Below are 22,490 nucleotides of genomic sequence, written 5' to 3'. Positions count from 1 at the left end.
TAGGTAGTGAGACACGTTCCCGGGAAGGGAAAGCATTATGTTAGGAGCCTTTCCCTCAGGCATGGGGACACGCAGAGGGGTGGATCGTGAGAGTTACAGAGTACAATGGTAAATACCATTGTTTACACAAGCCTGCAGTATCAGTAAGACTACCAACAAGCAAACATGTGGGCCGAGCAGGCACGGGTAGGGGAATGAGACCACGGCCATGAGCAATACAGGTCTGGCAGCGGCAATTTCTCACAGGCAAGTATAAGTGCCATAGAAATAGATCCATCCGCACAGTGCAGGACGTGGGGGAGCCATAACCAACACTTGTAGAAATGCGTCACTGGGCTTGGGGGCTCAGGACCACCATAGTCTTGGGGGACTGCGAAGTCGAGCGGCCTAACATAATCCACAATATTCCACACCCGACTTGGGGTCTTAAGAACTAGCAAGCAGCCATCTAGGATGCAAACTGTTCATGTCTCACTGTCCAGAGGAACAAAGGGTAGAGAAGGTCAAGGTGGGAAAGCTCAAGGCTGGGAGTAGAAGAACTAGATGGTGTGTGGGAGTTACATCATCTGGTGTCAATTGGAGGGGATTAAGAGTGAAGGGGTGGGGTTTAGCCTGTCAATCAGGTCCGCGGCTAGATGACCTCATTTGGAGGCGCTAAGGAGATAAATAGCTCGCTGGAGGAGTGACACACATGCTCACTCTCTGCGAGACATTCCTGCTGACAAGCCACATGGAGCTATGCTGATGGCAGCCAGAGCCTTGAAGCTGCCGGAGCCACGTAGAGGCCCACGTCGGCACTAAGATGATCCACCGCCACTGGATCCACAAGACTGATCTTCCTGCACTCAGGCGGGACTGCATGTGTTGCGTGAGTGTGAAGAGGAATTTACAGACTGGTACTGGACACATCGGACTTAAGGACTTGATCTGGTCTGGGCTGGGATGTTTTCTTAATGTACAATTACTCTTCATATAAAGCTCTCTCTTACACATATAGGAGTATCTATGAATTTGTTTCTCTAGTCCACCCGGACTAACACATGGTGCCTGGCTAACACTCACACCGACCACTGTGGTCGGGAGGTACCAGGAGAAACACACAGATGGAAAGTCAGCCTCCTGAGGAAGACTCGGCTTATTCGTCTGCTACGGGCTGGTGGAAACACCAAGACTGTGGCCGGCCGGCCCTTACATGTCCATACAGACACACATGACCTGACCCCCAGGGATCACTCAGCAGCGGAACAGAGAGCCTGTAACGTGGGCGCTTCTGCTCAGTCCTAAAGGACCCTTCAGAGACTGAAAGGGCAGCACTTGTCCAGACTCGGAGTTCAGAAGGCAGGAAGGACAGGCAGACACTAGGAACTTCCCCAGGAAGGCGGAGGAAAGAGGTGGGACATTGAGGGCACCCCCACTGATGTTACCAAACAACAGGTGTTTACATTGCTCCAGGGAAAACAAATGTGGCTCTGTAAACGTTTACTCGACCCACAGTTAAACAAACGAAAAACAGCCACCGGGTGATTTTGAACTCCAAGTTTGGTTTCATAGGCACGTGTGGAAAGTTAGACTAGAGCAATCGAAGTCTGGATATGAGATTCAGAAGAACAAAGACCAGGTTCAGGGAAAACAGGAAAAAGAAATGCAAAACAACATCACGGCGGCCTCCATTCCAGGGACGTGCCACCGGAAGACGGGAACGGGCCTGAGGCGATGAGGAGAAAAGAACGGCAGTTGTTTGTACCTTTCCATTCTCCCTTCTCTTGGGCAGCCTGCTGTATTTGGCCATTGAGAGGTCATGCTCTGAAAACAAAGGGCATTTCAGCACCCGGGCAGGAACATCCCCAGAGCGGCACCACCCTATCCCACCCCACATGGGATTATTGCTGGTCGTCGGCCAGTCAACCCGGCTCTTGGTGACTCAGAGTCCCTGGGTGATGCAAATGGCCAAGTGCTGGAGGTTATACATTCAAACCCACCCAGAGGAGTGTTACAAGATAGGCCTCGTGATCTACTTTCAAAGCTGTGGGAACCCGATGCAGCTCTACTGTGCATGTGTGGGGCGCCAGGAGTCACCCCACATGCAGCCCAGGCGTGTGCACAGTAGGCCCGAGAAGGTGAGGCATACGTACCACTGCTGGCCAGTCCAAAGAGATCCTTCAAAGTGCTTACTTCTGAAAAGAGAAAAGAGAGCATCTTAGATCCGAAGGAGAACCAAACACGGCAACCGGTGCTTTGCTGATGCCCAGGCATGGCCAGGGAGGCCTGCCAACATGCCTGTCAGGCCCTCTGCTCTGCCAGGGCCTGGGTCAACTGGGGCTGGGGCTTCTACTGTGCCCCCCTCACTGACCCTGGGCCTCTGGGCCTATCGGCCAGCCTGCCCAGAGTTCGTCCCCCACCACAGTGCTCGGGTCTGTGAAAAGCCTGCCGATGACTGTTCTGCCTGGTCGTCAGCACTCTCCTGAGAAACTGAGAGGAAACTTAAGCTGTGATTCTTTAAAAAAACCTTTTAAAATTGGTTTATTTTTAACAGTTTCACCGGCATACTGCTCACACATCACAAAGTCAATCAGTTCAATCTTATTTGTAAGAGTTGTGCCACTATCACTGTTATCAAGTCCAGGACCTCCCTCCTGCTCCCCGCCCCATTTCCAGGTCTCCTCTGGAGGGACTTGGAGGAGGAGGCTGGGGAAGGGAGTGGTGAGCAAACAATAGCTATAGACAGAGGAACAACCAGGGAATTAAAATCAACAACCAGGAGGCGCAGAGATCCTGGGGGTGTTAGAGCAAGAACAATCTCGCTGAGAGGAATTACTAAGAGGCAGAAGAAAGGCAAGTGTGAGGGTGGGGCAGGAGGAAGGTAACAGGAAACAGGAAAGTTCTAGGAGGCAAAGCTATAGATAGAGGTATAAACATAGGTGTGCCATATATAAATACGTTAATAAAATAGAGGTATTGGCCTATGTACCTATTTTTATGGCAATAAACTGAGGTAGTGGACAGACTTCAGGCCTCTGCTCAAGCCCTGCCTCAATGCAAGAACACTTTGTTCTAACAACTTAACATTCTGTGATGCTCACCCTCCCAGCACGATCGCTGAAGACAAACACGGTGAAGAAAGCCAATAGTACCTGGCTATCAAAAGATCTAGCATCTGGGATCTTAAAGGCTTGAAGTTAAACAAATGGCCATCTAGCAGAGAAGCAATAAGCCCACATGGAAGAAGCACACCAGCCTGTGTGATCATGAGGTGTCAAAGGGATCGGGTAACAGGCATCAGAAGACCAGACACACACAAAACCATATTGTTGAGAATGAGGGGGGGATGCCGGAGCAGAGACCTAAAACCTATCTGCAGACAATGGGACATCCCCTCACAGAAGGGTCACAAGGAAGGAATGAGTCAATCAGGGTGCAGTAAAGCACCGATTTAACACACAATATTCCTCTGGCTCCTTGAGGCTTCCTCACCCTGACCCCCACCCTCCACTATCATGACCCCAGTCCTGCCTTTCATTGTGAGCTAGACTGGAGCATGTACACAGGTACAGATAAGAGATAAGAGCTCTCGACACACGGAATCCAGGAGCAGGAATGGCAGTAGGGATACCAGGAGGGTAGGGGGAAGATCGCAATGATGGACACATAGCCCCCCACCCCCAAGGGGACAAACAACAGAAACCATGGGGGAAGGGAGGTGGCGATCAGGGTAAGATATGAAAATAAGAATTTTTAATTTATCAAGGGGTCACGGGGTGGGGGGGAAGAGGGAAAAAAGAGGAGTTGATACCAAGGGTTCAAATAGAAAGGAGTGTTTCAATACATCTTTCCTCGGAAGGCCCTGCCTACCCCCACATTCAATGGTGTACAGAGGACCCACCCAGCAGGGAGCAGCATGATCAATGGAGAAAAGGTTGAGGTTGCCAAGGAGCTCTTGCTGCTTGGATCTACAGTCAACGCTCATGGAAGCAGCGGTCAAGGCATCACAAGATGTGCTGCATTAGGTCCACCTGCTGCACGGGGTCTCCTTACTTTGAGGACCAGGGTGCGCGGCCCCCCCCATGGTATTTCCCATCACCTCACACGCACGTGACAGGTGGGCAGGGAATAAAGAAGATTGAGGAGGAATGGATGATTCGAACTGCGGGGCAGGGAGAAGGCATGGGAAGTAGCAGGGAACACACAGGCGCGTCCGGGGGAAGTACGGTCAGAATGGGCATTAAGACAAGGATGGTGGGGCTGCAACTCACATCCTTGGGACACGTGCCAGGAACGAGCGGGCCCTGGAGAAGGAGGGGCAGCAAAGGGGAGGGCCTGGCACAGGGGCTGCCACAATGGGGCAGGCCCGGGGAGTCTCCTTCTGAACGAAACGGATGGCACCTAACACCACCACCCACGTTCCAGAAACGGCCTGTCCCTGCCATTGCTAACACCCTGCTGATTAACGGTGTCAGAGGTCAGGAAGAAGGGTCCTCAGTGGAGTGAATCTCCAGGGCAATCTAAAGGGGCGGGGGGAGGCAAGGAAGTAGAGTCCGTGTAGGAGACCACAGGCACAGATGCCTCGAGGGAGGGTTGTCACTTCCTACGATGCTCAAGCTAGTTTCTTTTATTTCGTTTTACAGTTTCATGTCCTCTAGGTGGTCTTTCAAACCGCCCCCCCACCCACCCACTTTTACACTGATTTCTCTTCCCATTCCCCTGGGCAGCTTTCTTCTTTCTCCTGGGGGCAGTGGGGGTGGTTGTGTGTGTGTGTGTCCCTCTTCCTATCAGAGCACAGCTCTCCACTTTCTCCCTCCTTGATTTTCAGCAGCATCCTTAATCCTCCCTGGGTTCTCCACCCCCGCCTGCGTAACCCATTTCAGTGGGTGAGTGTGGTGAAAAAGGCAGAATGCAAGACAGGCCACCACCGCTGCCTCAGCACGGTGTGTGTGCACGCCTGTGTGCTGGTCTAGCACAGTGTGTGTGTGTGTGTGTGTGTGTGTGGCGCACGCCTGTGTGCTAGTCCAGGTGGGCTCTGATGTCCACTAACGTACCGCCTACCCCAGCAACTTCAAATCTGTCTTGGTGTTACCAGATAGAAGAGTGATCATTTGATTAACTTCCTCGCAGATATGAAGAGGTTTCTTTATATGTTCATAAAGTTCCACACTCCCTGCAGCATCACCCCGAGCAGGCAGTAGGAGCCGCAGAGTCATGCGGGAGGAGGGAGGCCACTGCCGTGACTCAGGAGGCCCCTCTCTGCCCTCCCTCAGCAAGCCGGGAGGATGCGCACCTGACCAAGGTCTTGGGAGAGGATCAGTTTGTTTCTGATGAACTCGATGGGGCTTGTTTTTAGAGACAGGTGCTCATGTGTTTCTAATGACTTTCTAGGGAGCGTGTCCTTCCACTGCAGCTGCGACCTTTCCCTTTCCATTTACAGAGCGAAGGACTGAACAAAGCCCTGCATGGATTTTCCTTCAGGACCCCCGGGTGATCCCGACTCACAATGACCCTACAGGTCAGGGTAGACCTGCCCCTGGGGGTTTCCGAGTCTGGAACTCTTTACACCGGGGGCAGGTAGCCTCGCCTTTCTCTCTTGGAGTGGCCAGTGGTTTCGAACTGCTGATCATGTGCTTCGCAGCCCAAAGCAGTAGCCCCTCCAGCCAAGGGCTCTTTCCCCACAGTGAACTGATCTCTTCTGCATTCTTTACTTATCAAGCAGCCCTGGTGGGTGGGGTCATTCTGAGTCAGGACCGACCCCAGGGCAGTGAGGGGTTTGTGGGTTTTGAGTGTGTTGTCAATGCTGTCCTGGGGTGGAGTTTATGCCCGCCCTGGCACCGCCCCTAGAGCGATGGTTACAGAAGCACACCACACTCAAAAGTCCACTGCCATCAAGTTCATTCGGACTCACAGTGGCCCTGTGTCGTGTTTCCCCGAGCAGCCAGCCTCATCTCCCTCCTGTGGCTGGCAGTCCAACGCCGAGCCAACCGTTCATGCCACCAGGGCTCCTTCCTCGGGTGGACAGAGACCGTTTTGGTGACGTGGGCGGCACGGGGCCAGCTGCGTTACCTGTGAGATCCTTTTCTCGAAACTGAATCATGTGGAGAACCATCGTGTCTGCCAGCTGCTGAGCCAGCTCTGTGTGGAGGACGTTGAGCTGAAAGAGAGAGAAACCTTGTGAAGTAAATCGCATAGGTTACTACTGCCTGGCGCCATCGTGTTTGGGCCAGGATCACGCTGACACGTTTGTGTGGTTAGAACACCTCCTTAGCAAATACATACTGCTTCGTAAAGCGGTAAGCGAAGCAGGTCGGAGGGCATCGATTCAGCCCACCCACGGTTGCTCTCTGTTGACCCTGCAACCCCTAGCTCTGTGACCCCAGCCTGAGCCATGCCCAGCCTGCAGAGCTCTGTGTCTGAGTGAGCACAGCGCTCAACTCGGGCCCTCCCAGCACCTGCTGAGCCTACTGAGCCTGATGCCGCGCTGGCTGGGGACCTGGAACAGCGCTGGAGGGAGAACACAACTCAGCCACATCCGGGGCTACTGCTCTTCAGAAAAGGACCTTTCTCAAGGCAGTAAGGTAACTATGCAATTTGCCCTCACGGGGTAGTTTTAACAGCTCTTAATGGTCTCTCCTTCTAAAAAGGCTTGCTAATGGCTGTGGCTGCCTTTATAAATGGTCTCACAGCAACCCTCCCCAACAGAGGAGAACCGCTCCACAGGGTTTCTCAGGGAACAGACGTGCCTCATCTTTCTCTCGCGGAGCAGCTGCTGAGCCGGAAACACTGACCTCCCAGTTCGCAGCCTGGACACATAGCCCGTGACCCCACCAGGACTCTCACCCCCTGGCCCAAGAGGAACATGAACTGCAGTTTCCGGGCACTTGTATCACCCAGTTCTTGCCACTCTGAGTTGGGCCTCACTATCCTCCATTCGCGGACGAGATGCGCTCCGTCTCGTCATCTGTCTGGCAGCCCGATGCCGTTCACAGAGGACGAACGGTACACACTGCAGGAGTGACAAGCTTCCCAGCCACTCATCCTTCCTGAGGACCCGGATGTTTGTGTCATCAATGAGATGTGGAGTCTGACCTGTCTGACCTCTCAAGGGGGAAAGAAGGAACAGCCCCACCAGTATCGCCCTCGGCAGAGTCCCACGAGGAAGAGGTCAGCTATAACTCCCCTCTTTCTCACCCTATTCTATTCTGACATCAAAGAACCCCCCTACAGTGCACTACTTCTCTGCTGGGTTTGCTAACCACGATTATGGATTTATTAAAGGAGTTAGCAGGGTACAATTCAGGATCAGCTACGGTCCGGATACGGTTCTTGGACCTGGAGTGTTTTGTTTTTGTCCCGCCACTCCCCGTCAGCTCTGCCAGCACTCCCATCTCTCTCTGGGCCTCAGAATCACAGCCATGTGGTACCTTGGCCTCTGCCTGCTCAGGCAAGGGTTACAGATCTCCTTTAGCACTGCTGACACATACTCAAAGGGCACGCCGCTCTGCCACACGCCTTAGCTTGAAAGGAGCTTGGTTCCAGCTCCAGAGCAGCAATCCTAGCTCCCCAAATGAAGTGCCTGGAGATCCACCAGCTCTGCCAGCAAGCCTTCTTCCTGAAGGAACTCGAGTTTACTTCCATGGGCCAGGAAGCCGTGCTCTGCACATCTGCTCTGATCCTACTGCCTTTGCGGCTTCTCTGGGATCACCCCGCCCTGGCTCATAGATCAAAGAGGTTTAGCGCGAGGATCTTAGGATCCAAAAAGGACGCACTTCAGTCCTGGCTCTTCTTCCTTTTTAAAAATGTTTATTGTTCAAACTAGTCTTTTTTTATTAATTGGGAGTAACACATATATCATTTTATAGTTTAATCCCGCCCAGCAGAATTGTACATTCCATCGCTGCTTCTGAGACTGATCATTTTATGGGATGGCCAAACCGTTCGAGTACTACATGCCCAAGTTGCATGGTCCCACCGAGTCACATGGTGGGTGTTCCAATGACCACAGCTAGGAGAGCCCCAATTCACAGCACCACAGCAGGACCATCGCTTCGGAAGCACTGCTCTGTCGCCGAGCAGAGTGTAAGCGCACACACCACCCTTCAAAGCTGCATGGCTGCTAACATGGGGCCACACCATCTTCCCTGGATGGTGACTGTGAGGTAACACAGTAACATGGCAGCACCCCTTGGCTGGCACCCACCTGGCACTCAGGAGATGGAATCTGTAGGAGAGTCACTCCCTGACTCAGCGGGCCCCCAAGGACTAATCTGGAACCTTGTGCCGAGGAAATCACAGGGTCAGCAGTCTCCCCGTGCCTTGCAACATGCCAGCCCAACTCCTAGGTCTCCTTTCACATACGAGCCACGGCCACACAAGGCTGACTTTTAGTTGGGATTTTCGTCTTTCATTCCTGGGTCAAATTTCTTCCTTTGAAAAAATTTCCAACCTGGTATAGGCCCAGGATAGTGAAAACCACCTTAGTAGCTTCCCTCCTCTGTCTGGTTCTGGACCTGGCTGGACTCCCGGCTGCCACAGCGTTGGGTCTCAGGAAGCTTATTTAGAAGCACCCTGGCCCGCCCCCTGAGGGGGGGGGGGCGACACTTGTCATCAGTCACTGTCCAGGTGGCTCTGGTTCATGGCAACCCCGCTTATTGGAACAAAACTCGGCCAGCTCCTGCACCATCTTCATCTTCCCCGGCCTGCCTGAGCTCATGATTCGGTCTCGTGTCAATCCATTTCATGAGGGGTTCACTAGGTGGCCTTTATGTGTATCCACCCCCATTCCCTAGCTTTCACTGGCCCTCTGCTGTACCGTGCAGTATGACCTTCTTCAGCGATCGGCCGAGCTGGATGACATATCCCGAGCAGGCAGGCCAAAGCCTTTAAGAGCACTTTGTGATCTGGTTTTTGAGAAATAGGTCACCGGGCCTTTCTTCTGAGTCTGAGTCTGGAGTTTCTGCTGAAACTCGGCCTCATTATGGGTGACCTGACTAGTGTTTGATATACACCTGATTAGTGTTTGATATACACCTGATTGGTACAGCTTCCATCACCATAGCCATATTCAGGCCACCACAGTATGGCAAACTGACAGCTGAACAGTGGGATTATCAAACCATACAAACACTGGCATCAAGTCGGTGCTGACTCATGGTGACCCTATAGGACAGGGTCGAACTGCACTCACGGGTTTCTGAGACTGTAACTTTTTATGGGAGTAGAAAGCCCCATCTTTCTCAGTTAGAGTAGCTGGTGGTTTCGAACTGCTGACCTTGAGGTTAGCAGCCCAATGCATAACCATTACACCATAGAGGGCTCCTTTATACTCCCTATAAAATCTTCCATCCTTTGGGAATGATTCAACCCCGACCAAAGAATGATCATTCCTGCCCATGAAAATGTGGTGTTGAGTCAATATTTTAAACTAGAAATCCTGGTTCTGGGGTTTCAGCCGCTAAGCAACCACCTGTCCTTAGCAGCTCTCTTCTGGGTCAGGAAATCATCTGACTTCAGAGGGGGTGGCCTCTCCCTTCTCCCCACTGGGTTGTTTGTTCACTGTTAAGTAAGAAAAATGCCTCTCCACCCTCTCCAAAACAAAACAAAAGAAAAAAGTTCACCTTTTGGCCCTCTCTGATGGCATCGCTTAGTCACTCTTCTGCTCAGCTGGACTGGTATCCACCCATGTCAACACACATCTTAAAGAGAGCTGCAGCAGTGGGGCCTGGAACCAGACAGCTGGTTCACTGACACATCTCTGGGGCCTGAAGCAGCATCAGCTGGCCAGCAGTCAGTAAATACTTGTGAAATCAACAATGGCTTGGCTCAGCTCAGTGGTTGAATGAATGAATGAACATGCAGGCAGCGCAGTTATAAGGAAGCTTCTGATTTTCCAAACTAAAGACTGTCTGCTTCACATCAGTGGCTATACACCTGAGTGGTATCTGCACTCTCTCTTTTCTGTTTGTTCTTGATCATGATTTTCCATTTTAATCACAGCAAACTCTGTAAACGATGGCACCGTGTATAGCTGCCACATTTTGCAGAGCGTTCTTGAGAAACAAGCAGCTTTGAGCAGGCACACACACATGCATAAACGGCCCCCACCAAAAAACCCCCGAGTTTTTTCCCCCAAAAGCTATATATTTATTTATTCATTTTTTTAACAAAACAACCATATCACCTTCAAAGTACTCTCCATTACACTTAATACATTTCTCAAATATGTGATCCCATTCTTGGAAGCATTTTTCAAACTCATCTGTTTAGGCGGCTGACAGCGCCTCCCTCGTTCTTTCTTCACCTCGTCTACGTCATCAATTGCTGTTCTTTCACGTCCCTCTTTACTCAAGGAAACAAAAAGAAGTTGCATGGAGTGAAGTCAGGTGAGTAAGGTGTGTGGGCTAAGAGAGGCATGCTGTTTTTTGTTGCCAAAAACTGGCGCACTGAGATGGCTGTGTGACCAGGTGCATTGTCGTGGTGGCAAAACCAATTTCCCCTCTGCCACAAACCAGGCCTTTTTGTTGCACACTGTTACACAATCTTTTCAGAACCTCTAAATAGAAAGCCTGACTAACAGTCTGACCTGGTGCAATGAAATCCAAATATATTATCAGTCGACATTTTCATGTTTGGGAAATTGACAGATGTCCAGAACGAGGTTTGTCATCAATTGACATTTCACCTTTTTTGAAACGAGAAATCCACTCGTACGCTTGAGTTTTTCCCATAGCGCTGTCCCTGTAAGGTGTGTTCAACATCACAACAGTTTCTGTGGCATTTTCTCCAGCAGCGAACAACATTTCACAGCCACACACTGTTCTCTTAAATTGGCCACCTTATTTTAAGTAAAATTGCTTTTATGAAAAAATTCACTGTGACCAGAGAGAACCTTCCCAGGCAATGCCACTAGGTGCAACCAACTAACCTGAGGTGCTCGATGCTCCTCTAGCGGGAAAACTGCGTAACACGAAAACTCTGCCCAGTAGAGCTCTGTGCCAGCTCTTATACATATACACACATATACATATTACAATAAAGATGATATACCTCTCTTAAAATAATACCCACGTGTTCACAGACATTCCAATGTACCGGACAACACAGCGAGAAGAACAGGTGTATAAAAGTCTCCTTGGAAAACTACTGTCTAAGGAATCTTTCTTCTGCTCTACTGTCTACACACACGAAAGCCACTCCCTTAAAGCTAGAAATAAACAGCAGTACACAGCCTGCTTCTGAAATGAACTTAGAAGCTGAGACCTCAGCTGTCTAAGTGGATACCTGTGTAGGGAGAAAGTGAGCCGAAATACAGGTGAACGAGGAACAAGAAGGAATTAAAGAAAAATCTGCCATGTGGCAATCTTACCTCATCCACCACTTTGGAAAAATAGTGGAGCGTAGAAATCACTTCTTCATCTCCTTTGCCAAGGGCAAAATTCTAAAGGCAAACGATGAGAGCCAGGTGTGATCGGAATGTCAGCCAGGTGTCGGCACAGCCTCACGGTACTCTGCCCCTCACACCAGCTTCCTTCTCTCTCTGCAGGGTACCCATGTCAAAAGTGGTTTTTTGAGAGACATAGGGCACTCTCCTGTCCTGCCCCAGCAAGGCCCTCCAGTCTCTCACTGGCCACCATCTTTCTGCTTGGACATAGTAGTCTCTTGATCTAAGCATGTATTTCCCAGAGTTATTTAGGGGTGATTCGGTTGTGGTCCTCGAAGACTATGAACCCTCAAAGGGGCAGCTGATTACTTCTGTGGGCCAATTAGAACATAGAGGGGCTTCAAAGGGTTTGTAGAAAGACTAGACCTAAAAGATACTGGACTTCTTCCATGACCTTTTTGAAACCCCCTCGTAGCTCATGAAGATTTGGGGATGATCTCCAGTTAGAATTTATCAGGCTAAAGGGAAGAAAAGACAAAAGAAAGGAATGTGGGAGTGTGGAGAAGCTTCTAACAGATGCCAGTGGAGAGGCCCTTTGAGAGAACAACTTTACATAAAATGTAAAGTTGTAAAAGAGACCAGAAACAGAAGGGACCCCCGAGACCATGCGTCGTCACCCTTCAGGTGTGGAATGGAACGCACCCTTGGGTTGAAGATCATTGAAGATCAGAAGGGCAGTATCTCAAGGACAAAGTTCACAGCTTAGGAAAGGAGGAGGAATTGCCCCAGGAAGCGGGGAGGAAGCAGGGGAAGAGAGGGTACAAGGAGGGCACTGTGATGGATGTGTCGGAACAAGATGTGTAGGAACTGCTGCGTGCCCTACTGACTCTGCTCTGTGCACCGTCTCCTAATCACAGTAAGTTACCTTCCCCCGCTCCCTAGCCCCCCCTCCAAATTCCATGCAAGAAAGTCCTGAGCACAGCAGCATAGAGCACCCATCAACTTAACTTACCTGTTTTTCATATGCCAGCAGTTGTTTAGAAAGCTGTTGAGTGGCCAGGCACATCTCATTCTGTAAACAGAAAATAAGTTTGTCCTGTGTATATGAAGTCATAAAAAAGGGAGGGGGGGGGAAGCCATCTCTGAGAATCTCTTAAAAAATGACTAAGTGTGGAAAATACTCTGTTCAAAAATTATCAGGAAACAAATGAAAGGGCTAACACGTGTTGTCTTGTCTTAAATGGTAGACTAATTCTGCTCCTTCTGGTCACAGGCGCAGTCAAGAGTGTGCTGGGTGAGCACAAGGGGCCGGACGCTGTGCAGTCAGGTTTGGGGAGACCAACAAAGGCCTGAACTCCGCCCTCACAGGGCTGACTGAGGGAGCGGCGTCAAACAATGCAAAGGCGAAGGAAACGGAGGGGTGCAGAGGTGAGACGCAGCTGGCAGTGCTGGCGGAGACCAGAGCAGGGAGGACCCCCTGCCCAGGATGTAGACCTTCCTCATGTGATGGTAACCCCCCAACCATAAAATTATTTTCGTTGCTACTTCATCACTGTCATGTTGCTACTGTTATGAATTGGGCAACTCCTGTAAAGGGGTCGTGACCCACAGGTTGAGAACCGCTGCTTTAGACCATTTTAAGTAGCACCTGGATCTGCTTGGGTCTGCATGGAGCTCCAGGTTGGGACACCGCTGACCCCAACTTTCCCAGAAAACCAAGGAAAGGACTGCCTGTAAGAGCTGCAGTACTTTTTTTGTGCCCCCTTTTCACTACCCAAGACCATCAATTTGCTCTCTTCTTATTGGATGTGCAAAGGCCAGGTGGCTGGCTGCTAACTGAGGGAGTGGTGCTTTGAAACCCCCCACTGGCTCTGTGGGAAGGTTTGGTGAGCCCGGTCTACACCGATGGCAGCCAAGAAAAGCTCCCAGGGAAGTTCCCTCTGTGGGGTGGGCTCCCTAGGAGTTGGAATCCACTCCATCGTGTCCAGAGATAATCTGTGACTACACAGTCCCTTTCTAGCACTCTCCTCCAGCTACCAGGGCAGCCCGGCCTAGAAGATGCGCCTTATGTTTCTAAAGCTTAGTTCAAGCAGATCGTCAGGTGAGCGTTATTCAGAAATAGACTTATTCTTAAGAAAGGGGCAGACACCACTGGCAGGCAGGAGGGGCAGTGTGGCTCAGGGAAGTATATAAAGGGCTTGTATTAGTCTGGGTACTTTGGAGAAACAAATCCACAGTGACTCATGTATAAGAGAGAGTTTTATACAAAGAAAATGTGCATCACGAAAACATCCTAACCCAATGCTCCCCAAGCCCACAAGTCCAACATTAACCCACACCCAACACCAGTCCACAAAGTCCTTCACCTCACAAAACAGAGGCAATAATGCCGACTGCAGGAGGAAAGCTGAGTCAGTGAACGAACAAGCATCTCAGCACTAGCAGGTATCTCCACAAGGCTGCTCCAGCACCCAGGGCTGCATCGGGATAGATCCATGCGGCTTCTCCTTGGGGATGTCTTGTAGGAAGTCAATCTTGCAAGCTGAAGCAGGGAACTGCTAAGGCAGCTGCACCCGATACAACCATCACAAAACAAGAGACCCGAGAACTAGAAAGGCGAGGCTTCACCACCCATTTATCCCTCCGCCTTTCAACCAGCACCACATGTGATTATCGGCCAGGCTGGCACAATTAACTAACTCAGGGCTCTTCCTAGTAACTCTCCCCAAAGGACTAGGGAGTCTGGGTAAGGGAAGATGCTGATGAGATGCGATGATGCAGTTGGGTGTGACTGTTACAGGTTGGCTGTGATTGTTCAAACTTGACAATCTAACGAGGGGCTTGGTCAGTTTTGCCGTCTTCCTGGGTTTAAAGTGCACTATCCCGGAATCAACATCAAATCCAATAGAGACGGACAGAGTGCTGAGGGAGGAACCGTTGGAGTGAGAATTGGTTTAGAAGGCTGGAGGGTGACCCAGAGGAGTCAGAGTCTCGTCCCCCTTGTAAAGCCGGAGGTCAGAAACTGCCCACACCATTTTTGCAAGCAGGCACTGGCCTCTATCTTCTGCGCCTAGGCCTCCCCACCAGCCCTCTCCTCCTGGGTCAATACTGAACTCCATGGGGAGTTCCTTTCAGGACCCATCATAACCCAATCCCACGACTTTGAGGCCTTTTTTAAAAGATAATTTTTCAACCTATGACCTGACTTCCTCCCTTTGCCCCCCAAGAAGAGGCATTAACAGACCACGAGGGTCTGGCTCTCAGCCTTCTTTCTTCTTCTTGAGTAAAGTCAGGCACTGGTGGGCCCTGAACGTCCCTGGGGGTGACATCCCCCTGGCACTACCCTTTCCAGAACTAACCGTTCAAGGAGCGAGGGAGGGAGCAGATCCGCAAGCATGACACCCTTCGCTGAGACCGGAATCTGCCAACAGTTCCCAGCACACAGCCGTCACATGCTGAATAAATAAGTGAACGATGCTAGAAGGCTCATCAAAATTCCAGTTTAAAGTGCTGAAGGGGAAAAATCCTTCCTAGCACTACAAGGAAACACACAAATGGGGAACAATGAAGTGTGTGGGTGGGCAGGGATAAGGCCAATGACCTCCCTCGGCAGAGAACTGGTGTGAAGATAGATGGGTGTGCACAGGGAGAAGCGCCTTATCCCATTCGCTGGACCCATATTTTGCTGCATCTGGAAGCCTCTGGTTCCTCTTCCTTTCGTGGGAGCAGTGGGTTTAAGAGGCACGGTGCGGGCACTACGGCATTTGCCTGGAGGAGCCCCGCGTGGGATGTAAAATGCAGGCCCAGGAAGGGTGGTGACTCTGCAGGCAGCAGCTACCTGATGCAGCTCCTCCAAGTGGTCCCAAGCTGGTCTCTCAAGGAATTCTGACAACCCTGGGGGCTGGATCTACTATCAACTCAACTTTTCAGGCACAGAGAAGTTAAACCACCTGCCTGCCCCAGGTCACATAGCTAGCTAGTGGCAGGGCTGGATGAGTTTGGATCTGCTGAATTCTAAAATTCACTAGTCTTCCAAAGAGACAGGAGACAAGGTCTCTCTTCAGGTTGGATTTGGCCACCGTTGTGCAATGGGCTGGGCAATGCCTATTTTGGCCTTGTGGGTCACATGGTCTCTGTCACCACGACTCCCATCCACGGAGGCAGCCACCGCGCAAAACGGAAACACACGAGCATACCTTCCTTTCAATAAAACTTTATTTGCAAAAACAAGAGTCTGACCCCAGGGCCAGCGTCTGCCAACGTGGGGGTGGATGCTCAGAATGTCCTCTACCACACACCACCCAGCTCTGGAGGGTCACTGTCTAAACTACCTACTAATCCGGCTTGAGTCTTTTCTCCTCTCACTTCCTCCCCGCCCCACGCGCACCCTTAGTTGACCAGTCAATAGAAATGGCCATCACCCTGCAGGCCTCCGTGCCGGGTAGGGACCGCAGGCTGCTGGGACGTGCCCCTGTTCCAGCTCCCGGCTAGTACTGGGACACCTGCCAGGAGCGGCTGGCAGCAGGCTGTACCCAGGGTGCAAGGGGAGGGTGCCCTTGTGCCAGGCATGCCAACCACACGCTCACTCAGGGGTGAGAGGGTCACAGCATGAGTGTCTGCTTTCCGAACCATTTTCTGCCATCAGACCCTGCCGGGTCTCGCCTGGAAATGCCTCCTGTGGGGATTTTCGAGTGTGTGTGATTTCAGAGCGCGAAGCCAATTGCAATTCTGGTCTGTCGGTACAATTCCACTGGCAACCGGCCTGCCGCCCGCCCTGACAATCTGGACGGTGCATTATGGAAAACGCCTTTTGAACTAGGCTGGCTTCAGTCTTACTCACCTGTCATCTACCGTACAAAGGTTGTATGAACAAGCCTGACTCCCACTGGGTAATGAACCCACACCCTGGCAATTACCTCTGCAACGAGACCTGCTCAACTGGAGTTTGGCGGAAGTGTACCGATTAGGAATCGCACTACAGAGAGCTGCTAACACTTACTGAGTCTTTTCTGTGCTGGCCATGGCTGTTAGGCAGTTTTCATCCATGATCATGGTTAGTCTTTGCTATGCACCTGTGAGGTAGGTGCCGGCATGACCCCAACTTTATAGATGAGACTGAGGGTAGGGCATGAGAAAGCATTTCCTAAAATGATATACCCGGTGATGGGCAGAGCAAAGACTCACTCTGGTCTCAGTATGAAACACAAGTGCTTCCCACTAGGTCATTCTGATCCAAAATTGCACACTGGACCTAGCCAGTCCCCCGAGGGCAGGCCCTCCAGCACTTTTAGCTAGGCAGGGGGTTCCCACCCTTGTTAGCGAGCGTCCATCCAGCAAGAGGTGGCCTGAATTTCCACTCTCAATGGGCTTCCCTGGCTCTCTGGTCTCTCGAAGAGCCTGCTGGGGTCTGTTTATGCTGCTCGGTGTCTCCTGAGCACCCTTTGAAAGGGCCGTTGGACAAAAGGTTCGTTGACAATGCCTCCAGTGTTCTACAGAAACTCCCCAAACCGCGGCCAAGGCAGAAAGGCAGGTGGTTAGTAACCTGAAAGGAAAACAGAGTACTTGGCAGGGGATGTTTGATTTTGCCCTGGCACAGAGAGCTGGTGAGCTGCGAATGTCACCTGACCCCTGGGGAGTAAATGTCAATCTTATTTAGGGTATTTGGCCAGACACGGTGCCCCAAGCCAAGTGGATTTCAGTCCCTGTTGTCCCGTTCAGCACCCAGCTGGGGGCAGGGTCCCTGCTCTTGCTCAAGAGCATCTGGAGGCAGGACGCCTGCAGGGGCCCTGAGGGGGGTTGGGGGTGGTGGCAGGAACAAAGGCGAGGGTATGGGTGAGGACTCTGCCCACCTTTATTCTGGGGCCAGAGGAGGGGCCCTGAGGACACTGGACAGGGTGTGACAAGACCAGCCAGGGGGTGACGTAAAGCCACGGGAGGCTGTGTTAAACCACGGGAGGCTGTGTTGTCCATAGGTGTCACTGAATAGGTTCTGACACACAGTGCCCCGTGCCCCACGGAATGAGACACTGCCCTGTTCTGCACCACCCTCACAATGCTGCTGTGTGCGGGCCCCGCTGCTGCGGCCACTGTGTCCCTCCGTCTTGCTGAGGAAGGGAACGTGGGAGACCACTGGAAGACGTGGCAGGGAAGATCACAGAGGGTCTGAACCTGCACCAGCAGCAGGGAAGAGCTCGAAGCTCCGAGGGGGCGTTTCTGGGGCCAAAGCAAGTGCAGTGAGTGTGAGGGTCTGGAAGAGGAGTCAGAGAAAACGGGCTTCCAGTTTGCATGGCCGGGTGGGGCCACGTGTCCTCAGCTCAGAGAGTGGGGGGGAGTCACGAGAGAGCAGCTGGGCTTTTAGGTGGAGACATGCTGAATTCAGTTCTTTATCCAACACCTAAGGGCCCCTGTAAGGACCTGCACAGGAGGAGAACCGAGATCTGCCCTTCTGCATGCAGCTAGTGGGCCACACAGGGTGGGAGCCCCTCTTCTTGGTGGGGGCTAGGAAGAGACCCTGGAACGATCTCATCTCAAAGAGGGAAGGCCGTTTCAGAGGGAGATGTTAACAGAATCATATGCTGCCCAGGGACCAAGGGTGGAGAGAAGCTACAGACGGTGGAAGCCCCTGCCAGAAGATGGGCATGAAGACAACCCATGAAGTTGTCTGAAGGAGCAATTATCAAATAGCCAATGAAGAAGGAAGAGAGCAAGTGTACATGCGTCTTCCAAACATCAGGAGGAGAGGACCAAACTTAACCCAAAATAGCAGCCCCACTGTAGGGAGCTGTCCTAACGGCCATTATCATAAAACTTGGGAGATGGTTGTGTGAATGCAAAGAGAGCACTTGATGCCAAGTGTTGATCCTATCAACCTTCAGAACAGTCCCGTGAGGTGAGTGTACTTATGAGGAAACTCAGGTCATCAGGTTTCTTGCCCAAGATCACAGAGAGCAGCTGAGTCACGACTGGAATTCAGATCTATCTGAGTCAACGTCACAAACGCAATCTCACACCAATGGGAACCTTTCATGAAAAAGCGAAAACCTTGCGTGCCAGCATGACGGGACTTTGCAGACCATACGTTTCCAAACTTATCTGGCCCACTACTCCCTTTTCTTGGAGCTCTGGTGGTCTAGTGGTTATGTGTTGGGCTGGGATCCTCAAGGTCAGCAGCTTGAGACCACCAGCCACTCCTCAGGAGGAAAAACAGGCTTTTCTACTCCCGTAGCGAGTTCTAGTCTTGGAAACCCACAGGGGCAGTTCTGTTCTACAGGGTCACCAGGAATCGGAACTGACTTGATGGCAGTGAGTGTGGCTTTTGTGGTTTACCCCCTTTTCAGAAAAAGAAAGTTACTCAGTGTCCTCCTGGCAGTTAAGAACATTTGTATGACATCCCATAATCTAGGATAAAGTCTAGGCATCTGCTTTCACAGCCCCGGCCCATGATCATTCCAGCACCCCTCTCCTGGGGTGGGGGGTGGGGATAGTATTACCCACTTTGGGGAACACTGCTGTATACCACACATGTACCCCAAGTACAGGCACCCATGTCCATGACGTTGTTTTCGGGAACTACCCAGGCCCTCGGCTTCCACATGCCTAAAGTTACCATCTCTCAGTCCTAACCAGGTAAATGTCAAGTTGACTCATTTTCTGGGGTGCTAAAATGAATTGATTAAAACCACTGTGAATAAAAACAAATTAAACAAGGCAAGTTACTCTGCAATGCCAGGTTCCCCCTCAAACAGATTACTGAGGAGTTAGGCTGATAAACTGGGGTTGCTCTTCTCCAGTGACAAGGCCAACCATGGAAAGTTCAGTTGTCTGCAGATTCTGCTGCCCTTCCTGGAGGCTAGGGCATCAAAGTGTAAGACTGCTTTTTGGAGTCAGAGAACTGAGTTCAAGATCTGGTTCTGCCACTCGGAACTTGTGTGACCTTAGGCAAGCTACATAACCTCCCGGAATCTCCTTTCCTTAGCTGTAAACATATACCTCTCCCTCCTTGTGAAAGCTAAATGAGAATGCACAAAGATGCCTGACCTGGTACGTAGCTCTTCTATGTATCTAATAAAGGGAGGTGCCTATCTTTATTGTTAAAAATATACAACTCTTGTGACACATACAATCAACGAATCCAGAAGCTGGTTCCTTGAAAAGATCAATATAATCAACAGATTTTTAGCCAAACTGACACAGGAAAACAAGAGAAAGGAAGCACGTAACTAAAATCAGATCTAAAGGGAACACCAAGTGATCCAAAATCGATGGCAAGGAGGGTGTAGGAGGCCTGGTAGGGCTTGATCAATGGCAATGTAACCCAGAGGAATTACTGAAACCCAAATGAAGGCTGAACATGATAGTGGGACAAGAGGAAAGTAAAAGGAAATACAGGAAAGAACTATAAGGCAAACGGTATTTATAGAGACCTAAATACAGGCATGTACATATGTAAATATATTTATATATGACGATGGGGAAATAGATCTACGTGCATATATTTACAGGAGTAGTACTAAGGTAGCAGATGGATATTGGGCCTCAACTCAAGTACTCCCTCAACACAAGAACACTTTGTTCTATCGAACTGGCATTCTATGATACTCACCTTCTCGATTGGATTGCTGAAGACAAAGTGGGTTCATAAGCAAATGTGGTGAAGAAAGCTGATGGTGCCTGGCTATCAAAAGATACAGTATCTGGGGAAGTGGTTTTCAAACTTCCTAAGGCCACTACCCTTTAATACAGTTCCTCATGTGTGATGACCCCCCACCATAAAATTATTTTTGTTGCTACTTCATAACTGCAATTTTGCTACTGCTATGAATTGTAATGTAAATATCTGATATGCAGGATGCATTTTGATTATTACAAATTGAACATAATGAAAGTACAGTGATTAATCACAAAAAACAATATGTAATTATATATTGTGAAATATTTATTTCTAATTACAAATAAATAAAATTTTGCCTTGAAGCATGGTGTAGCATGGGTAACAGTCTTCATATCAGGTGCTCATATGTGGGCATACCTGCATGTGGGCGGACCCGCCTGGAGACAGGAGTGGTGTCTCCATTCCTAAGACCCCTGTGAAAGGGTCATTTGACCCCCAAGGGGGTTGAGACCCACAGGTTGAGAACCACTGGTCTAGGGTCTTAAAGGCTTGAAGATAAACAAGCGGCCATCTAGTTGAGAAGCAACAAAGCCCACATGGAAGAAGCACACCAGCCTGTGTGATCATGAGGTGTTGATAGGATCAGATATCAGGCATCAAAGATGCAGAACAAAAAAAATCCTATTATTGTGTATGAGGGGGAGTGCAGAATGGACACCCAAAGAATGCACAAAGATGGCAACTGGACATCTACTTATAGAAGGGTCTTGGAGAAGAGACGAGCCAGTCAGGGTGGAGTATAGCACTGGTGAAACATACAACTTTCCTCTAGTTCTTTAATGTTTCCTCCTCCCCACTATAATGATCCCAATTCTACCTTATAAATCCAGCTAGACCAGAGGATGTACACAGGTACAGATAAGAGCTGGAAACACAGGGAATCCAGGACAGATAAACCCCTCAGGACCAATTAGAGTAGTGATACCAGGAGGGTAAGGGGAAGGTGGGAAGGTAGGGGAAACCAATCACAATGATCTAGATATAACCCCCTCCCTGGGGGATGGACAACAGAAAAGTGGGTGAAGGGAGACATTGGTCAGTGTAAGACATTAACAAATAAAAATTTATAAATTATCAAGGGTTCATGAAGGAGGGAGGGTGGGGGTGGGGGAGGGGGAAAATGAGGAGCTGATACCAAGAGCTCAAGTAGAAAGAAAATGTTTGAGAATGATGATGGCAACAAATATACAAATGTGCTTGACACAATGGATGTAAGTATGTATGGATTATGATGAGTTGTAAGAGACACCAATAAAATTATTTAAAAAATAAAATAAAATCAGATCTATATGTGGGAGTATTACTACTGATCCATTAGAAATAAAAAAGATCATAAGAGAAGACAATGAACACCACCAATGTCATTATTCAGTAATGATAACATTTACAAGTACTACAAATACATTGCTGTCAGGACTGCAGCCTACAATAGGGATGTCAACTTAATGTAAAGAACACCAAAAGGCTCACAGCCGGACCAACAATTGGTCTAACGCCAAATAATATCATCATAAACTGAAGAAAGACTGAAGTTATCAAGGATTTCATCTTGCCTGAATTCAATCAATGCTCATGGAAGCAGCAGTCAAGAGACAAATGATGTACGGCCTTAGGTAAATCTGCTGCACAAGACTCCTTTACAGTGTTGAAAAGCACAGATGTTAAGGACTAAGGTACACATGACCCGGGCCATGGTATTTTCAATCGCCTCTTATGCAGGTGAAATTTGGACACAGATTGAATAAGGAAGAACAAAACATAACTGATGTATTTGAATTACGGTGCGGGTACAGAATACTGAAAGTACCATGGACTGCTAAAAGGGCATACAGGTCTGTCTTGGAAGAAGTACAGCCAGAATGCTCCTTAGAGGCAAAGATGGCAAAACTTCATCTAATGTCCTTTGGACATGTTGGCAGGAGAGTCTCTGGAGAAGGACATCATGTTTGGTATAGCAGAGGGGCAGTAGAAATGACAAAGATTCCCTACAAGATGGATTGACACAGTGGTTGGAACAATGGGCTCAACCATGTCAATAATTTTGAGGACCAGGCAGTGTATCATTCTATTGTACGTGCGATTACTGAGTTGGAACCAACTACAGAGAACCTAACAACAACAACAACATTGCTGTCAGTTGCTGTCAAGTGGATTCTGATTCATGGTGACTCCATCTGCGTGGAGCAGAACCGCCCCGAAGGGTTTTTGAGCTCGGGACCTTTCAGAAACAAATCACTAGCCTGTCTTCTGAGGCACCTCGGGCTGGGCTCCAATCGCTGATGCTTCAGTTAACAGCACAACACGTGCCATTTGTGCCACCAGCAGCAGCAACACGTGACACATAAAAAACAGCAAATGACAGACCTAATGCCGGGGGCTTAAGTGGAGAGGAAATGTCTTGAGAATGATGAGGGCAATGAATGTACAAATGCGCTTTACACAATTGATGTGTGTATG

At 49.9% G+C, this 22,490-nt stretch overlaps 1 protein-coding gene across 2 annotated transcripts in view; it reads right to left on the bottom strand.

Annotated features, from left to right (window-relative positions):
• The window catches only part of APPL2 (adaptor protein, phosphotyrosine interacting with PH domain and leucine zipper 2), a 62,816-nt gene that overhangs the window by 18,759 nt on the left and 21,567 nt on the right, over positions 1-22,490 (bottom strand). For both annotated transcript variants that reach the window (XM_030885314.2, XM_045290219.1), the window contains exons 3-7: positions 12,375-12,434; positions 11,348-11,419; positions 6,049-6,136; positions 2,133-2,174; positions 1,745-1,803 (exon numbers count right to left, since the gene is read on the bottom strand). In XM_030885314.2, coding sequence (XP_030741174.1) covers positions 1,745-1,803; positions 2,133-2,174; positions 6,049-6,136; positions 11,348-11,419; positions 12,375-12,434 — 321 coding nt within the window. The remainder of the gene's footprint in view (positions 1-1,744; positions 1,804-2,132; positions 2,175-6,048; positions 6,137-11,347; positions 11,420-12,374; positions 12,435-22,490) is intronic.

Source organism: Echinops telfairi, unplaced genomic scaffold (assembly GCF_000313985.2).
Source record: "Echinops telfairi isolate 266 unplaced genomic scaffold, ASM31398v2 ScPeMD7_2;HRSCAF=8, whole genome shotgun sequence".
Taxonomy (NCBI): domain Eukaryota; kingdom Metazoa; phylum Chordata; class Mammalia; order Afrosoricida; family Tenrecidae; genus Echinops; species Echinops telfairi.
The sequence above is the reverse complement of the archived record's forward strand: the minus strand, read 5'-3'. Positions and strand labels throughout refer to the sequence as shown.